General features: G+C 36.7%; 1 protein-coding gene across 1 annotated transcript; it reads left to right on the top strand.

Annotated features, from left to right (window-relative positions):
- Window positions 1–1,194: 1,194 nt before the first annotated feature.
- Window positions 1,195–2,157, top strand: LOC127557489 (olfactory receptor 56B1-like). Its single transcript, XM_051990801.1, has one exon. The coding sequence runs from the start codon at window positions 1,195–1,197 to the stop codon at window positions 2,155–2,157; it is 963 nt and encodes a 320-aa protein (XP_051846761.1).
- Window positions 2,158–5,939: the final 3,782 nt, after the last annotated feature.

Here is a 5,939-nt window from a genome sequence, read left to right as displayed (position 1 = left end):
ATGGGAATAAAAAAATAAAAATACAAAGTTGATAATTTGTAAAAATTTGGAGATGTAAGAGAATGTCAATTAATTTTGCTTTTTAAAAGTAATTTTTGTTTAAGACAAAAATGATCTTAATGGCATGAATTGAGTCAGCTTGAATGAAAACTTTGGGAAACTTTCACTGTAGCAAAGTGCCATAGAATTAGAAATATAGAAATCTTGAATTATGGAATACCTCTTTGGGTCCTGTGATCTAATATGACAAGAAAGAGGGAAAGTCCATTGAAAACAAAGGTGACATTGCTACAAAGCTGGGCTGGTATTAGAGAGATGGCATCTCTTATATTATAATCAAAAGCAGATGAGATGATTTCAGGTTCTAACCAGGCTGATAACTTAGGTAATAGTATCTTACAGTGATTCAGGAAACAAGTATGAGTGAGTGTGTATAGCACAAGGAAAGGGAGGAAAAATAGATCAATCCTAGCCTGATAGTTATTATTCTTCTGGCCAGAAGTAAGTAGTTGATATATAGAGAGGAACAAGGAGTTAATCCTTAATGCCTTGCCTTAATCCCTAAGGAATGTACCAATTCTACTATAAGGCTATATGCACTTCAAAGCTAGATCCCAAGAGAGACCTGGGCTTCAAGCTTCTATTTGAAAAAGAAATCTAGCACATCAATAGTTGAGAAGAAATCTTAAAAGAGAGTGAGAATAACCCGAGATAAAGATCTTTATCTTTAATAGTGGAATAGTGGAGCTTTTAGAGTCACATGTTCTGTGAAGGTTTTCCCTTGTATATCAATATGTATGGAAAATGCATCTTTAATTGGATGTGTCCCTAGGCAATTTTCATATACTAGATTTTGCTGTCAATTACTTGTAGTCTTCAGAAACAAAGAATATGGAAAGAATGATCTTGATCAATAGCACTAAATAAAAATCAATTTCACCCTCAATAAAGTGCTTCCAATTAGCAATTGCAGTGTGGGTGAAGTCAGAACCTGGGCAATTAATATTTCCTAGATCCTTTGTAGTCTAAATCTCAGAAACCTGTTTCTCAGAACCATAAGGTTTCTATTGTTACAATATTGTGTATATATTTTGAAATAATACATCACATGCAAATAGGCATCAAAAAAGCCCTACTGAGTGATAGAAGGCATGTGATAGAATAATGATCCTGGAGAATTTTTCTTCTTAGAGAATGACAACTCCAGCTACAAGGCTCTTCAATGGCTCCCGCTTCCAAGTCAAAGAATTCATCCTTATGGGACTCCCTGGAATCCATAGTTGGCAGCATTGGCTATCTCTACCTCTGGCAGTACTCTACCTCTCCTCCATCAGTGCCAATCTGCTCATCTTTATCACCATCTGGAAGGAACCCAAATTACACCATCCCATGTATCAGTTCCTAAGTGTTCTGTCTGTTGTGGACATGGGCCTGGCCACCACCATCATGCCCAAGATATTGGCCATCTTCTGGTTTGATGCCAAAGCCATCAGCCTCCCTGAGTGCTTTGCTCAGATCTATGCCATACATTGCTTCGTAAGTATGGAGTCAGGCATTTTTCTCTGCATGGCTTTTGATAGATATGTAGCTATTTGCCATCCCCTCCGCTATCCCACCATTGTCACAGCCTCTTCTGTCTTCAAAGTCACAATATTTATGATACTTAGAAATGGACTGATTGTTATCCCAGTGCCTGTGCTGGCTGCACAGAGAGACTACTGCTCCTCAAATGAAATAGACCACTGCTTGTGCTCCAACTTGGGTGTCACCAGCCTGTCCTGTGATGACAGGAGGCCCAACAGCATTTGTCAGATGGTCGGGGCCTTTCTGATATTGGGAGGAGACTTAACCCTGATCATTATTTCCTATGCCTTGATCTTCTCATCTGTACTGAAGTTGAATTTTACAGAAGCTGCATCTAAAGCCCTGAGCACCTGTAGCTCCCATCTCATTCTCATTCTTTTCTTTTATACAGTGATTGTTGTAATTTTTGTCACCCACCTGGCAGGAAGAAAGTATCCTCTGATCCCTGTGCTCTTCAATGTGTTGCACAACATCATCCCCCCAGCCCTCAACCCTATAGTGTATGCATTTAGGACCCAAGACCTCAGGCTGGGCTTCCAAAAATTGCTTCTGCCAGGAAAAAAGAAGAAATGAACTCAATGCAGCCAGGATCCCTTCCAGGAGAAAAAAATGACAAATCACTCCAGGATCTTTGCTATGAAAACTTAAGGGGTCAGAAACGATTGAACAACAACATCCTTGAATCCATATACTTTCCATAATTTTAAAATTTGACAGACATATTGAATAAAGACTTTGTGTAAAAAGACAAGGATGTCATAGGAAGGCTTGCTTGTTCATTGAAGCTAATGGTTTACAAACTCCATTTCTGCTGAAACTGATTTAAACTGGAAAGTCACAAGATCATTTTGTTTCTCAGGTCTTAACTAGAGAACTCCAAGTCCTTTTTATTTCTTATTTACAAGTCCTTATTTGGCAGTGAGAAAAAATAAAGGTTAAAAAGGTAGATCATATATATATATATATATATATATATATAGGGGGATGGGGGAATGAGTGTGTAAATATATGTGTGTGTGTGTGTGTGTAATATATGTGTGTATAAATAAATCTATATAAAGATACTTATTTTAAAATGTTCTATTGTACTAAGAATTATATGTACATTATAAAACATGCAAAATAAAAATTTAAAGAATGAGATAAAGATCGAATATTTGATCTTAACACCTGTATAACTTTGTGAGAAGAGTGACCTAGTCACATATACTTATGGCTTATGTGTAGAAAGGATAGAGGCAAGAGATCCACTGAGGAAGTGCTATTGATAGGGTAGGCAAGAAGAGAGAAGGTCCTGAAGCTGGAGGAGGGGGGAGTTTGTGTAAAGAAAGAAACTAGGACAAGACTGAGAGGTGTTTATAGAAGTAGGAAGAACAGATTTGTCAACAGATTAGACAGGAAAAGTGAGAGAATTTTGGGAGCTGAGAATAATACTAATATGAATTTAAATTGCTGGAAAAAATAAGATTTTTCTTGGACAGTAGTTTGCAAGGTCAAAAGAACAGTAAGTATAGAGGGAATGATGAAGTAATGAGATTTACAGAGTATACTGTAACTCACTTATCCCTACTTATGCTCTGAAACTCAATCTGTACACCAAAAAAAAACAAAAATTAATTCATTGTTTCATAACTTTTCAATAACTAATGGAAAAATAAACTTACTAATCATAATAACCTTTCCTATTTCCTTCCTAGAAAGACCATCCTTGCAAGCTGTAGACTTAGTATCTCATTCCCAAGATGCAAGAAATCAACAGAACCAATCTGATTCCAGTCTCATTCTTCCTAAATACAATTCCAGTATTAGAAAAAAATGCATGGTTGGGATCTCCCTTTCATTCTGCTCCATGTATGTGGTAGTCAAAGTAGTTTTACCCATACCTTATTCTTTCTTCAAAGTATGGGTACATATTATTTGCCTTTCATGAAGTAGTTCAGCCTCATGGGCATTAAGATACTTTCCACACCCTATTCTAGTGGGAAATGAGATCCAAAGGAGATAAGAGAGATCCATAAAGAAAATACCCCAGAATGGATAGAACACCAGATAATTGAGACTTCAGTTTCTTATGAGTAAGGAGCAAAATGCCTTAGAGAACATTTTGCCTGATATCCAGAAGTGGGAAGCCTAGCAGAGACAGTAGCAGTCTCCTATTCTAAGAGATTGTTTTGAGTACTGGTGGAGTGTCAACAATTTGTAGACCATATTATTGAGCCCAGCTTTAGAGAGGCAGTAACAATGTCTCTCCACCTTTTTTCATCATTGATTGATTTCATCAATGATTATTGATCATTCATCAATGATTGGCCATCATTATGGTCATCTATCATCTCTGGACCATAATTAGTTGAAGAGAATCAAATATATTCCAGTCAAGCTGTGGAAGTTCCTTGCTCCCCAGGGCAGAGACACTCCAGTGCTATGTGGGGCTATTTGCAGGGCAACTGCTAATACCCACAGCGGGCTTTTGCCTGGGATAGTGACACTTTTGATGCTCTACCTCTAGCTCCAGAGCCATTGCTAATCTGCACAGCAGAGCTCTTTGCAGGGCACTTCCACAGCTCTGCCTGTGCTACCCAGGCCTGAGTCACTTCCAGTGCGAAGCTTTTCCCAGAGCACTTCCTCAGCTCAGCTTCTCTTTGCAGCCCATTGGCAAGATAGCTACTATCTATATACCTATCCCTGCTCTGCAGAGGAAGCTGGTAACCTCCTTGCCCTGAAGGCACACCCCAACGGCTTTAAAAAATGAGTAAAAAAGCCAAAAGGACCATGGATAGTTTCTAGACAGAAAGAGAGCAGATTTTCAACCCCAAGAAGACTAATAGCAAACAGTCTCCAGACAAAACCCCAAAGGGAGACTTAACTTGATCCCCATCACACAAGGCTCTCCTAGAAGAAACTATAAAAAATATTAAAAGAGAGCTAGAAGAAAGATGGGGAAAGGAAAAAGAAGCTATGCAAGAGAGTAACAACTTCTTGAAATGTGATTTGGAAAAGGTGAATTCCCAGGAAGTTCAGGGAAACAGAATTGGAAAACATAAAGCACTCCCAGGAAAGTAGGATTTGTGAATTGGAAAAAGAAAATAACTCGGTAAAAAAAAAAAAAATAGTGAAATGGAAAAAAATTAGTGAAATGGAAAAAAATTCCATAGAGCAAAACAACTCATTTAAAAACTCAATTGCACATTTACAAAAAGAAGAAAAAAAAGCTTATGAAGAAAATAATTCATTAAAATAAATTCATTAAAAATTATAACTGAACAAATAGAAATGAATGATTCATTGAGACATCAAGAATCAGTCAAGAAAAACCAAAAAAAAAAGAAAAATTAGAAAAAATGTTCAATATCTACTGAATAAAATAGCAGCCCTGGAAAATAGATCTAGGAGAGATAATGTGAGGATTATTAGACTTCCTGAAAATTATGATGAAAAAAAGAGCCTAGATATTACTTTACAGGAAATCATCAAAAAGAACTACGCAGTTGTAATAGAATAAAAAGGTAAAATAGGCAGTGAAAGAATTCATCGAACACCTTCTGAAAAAGACCCTAAAATAAAAATAAAACTCCAAAGAATATTGTGGCTAAATATCACAACTATCGGACTAAAGAAAAAATATTACAAGCAGCCAGAAAAAAAAAAAAAAAACAATTCAAATACCGAGGAGCCACAATAAGGATCACTCAAGATTTAGCTGCTTGTACATTAAAGGACTGAAGGGTCTGGATTCTGATATTCTGAAAGGCAAAAGAACTTGGAATGCAGCCAAGAATAAACTACCCAGCTAAGCTGAGCATTTTCTTCCAGGGAAGAAGATGGACGTTTAATGAAACAGATGAATTTCATTTCTTTCTATGAAAAAAAAACACAGAACTAAACAAAATATTTGATCTCCAACCACAGGACTCAAGAGAAGCAGAAAAAGGTAAAAAGAATTCTTGAGAACTGTATTTCAGTTATGGATATACATAAAAAGTCATGCATAATTTGATTTTACTGATATAAAATAAAAATGGAAGTAGAAATGGAAAAGGGATAGTATCAGAAAAAGAGAAAAGGCAAGATAAAAAGAAGAAAACCACATCCCATGAAGAGGCAAAAGAAACATCACATCTGAGGGAATTTAGAGAAGGGATGGAACATTGTGTGAAGCTTACTCTCATCAGAACTGGCTCACAAAGAAAATAATTGACATATTTGGTTTACAGAGAAATTTCTCTCACCTTATTAAAAAGTGAGAGAGTAAAAGGGAAAAGGAAAAGAGAAATAAGGGAAAGGTACAAGAAAGGGGAAAGGATGCAAAGGATAGGAGGGATTCTAAAGAAGGAGAGCTGTGTGAGGCAAGTGGT

This window comes from Antechinus flavipes, chromosome 3 (assembly GCF_016432865.1).
Source record: "Antechinus flavipes isolate AdamAnt ecotype Samford, QLD, Australia chromosome 3, AdamAnt_v2, whole genome shotgun sequence".
Classification (NCBI taxonomy): domain Eukaryota; kingdom Metazoa; phylum Chordata; class Mammalia; order Dasyuromorphia; family Dasyuridae; genus Antechinus; species Antechinus flavipes.
The sequence above is the reverse complement of the archived record's forward strand: the minus strand, read 5'-3'. Positions and strand labels throughout refer to the sequence as shown.

Bases quoted from the DNA above. Each gene is read 5' to 3' on its own strand.
- LOC127557489 (XM_051990801.1), top strand. From the start codon at position 1,195: ATGACAACTCCAGCTACAAGGCTCTTCAATGGCTCCCGCTTCCAAGTC.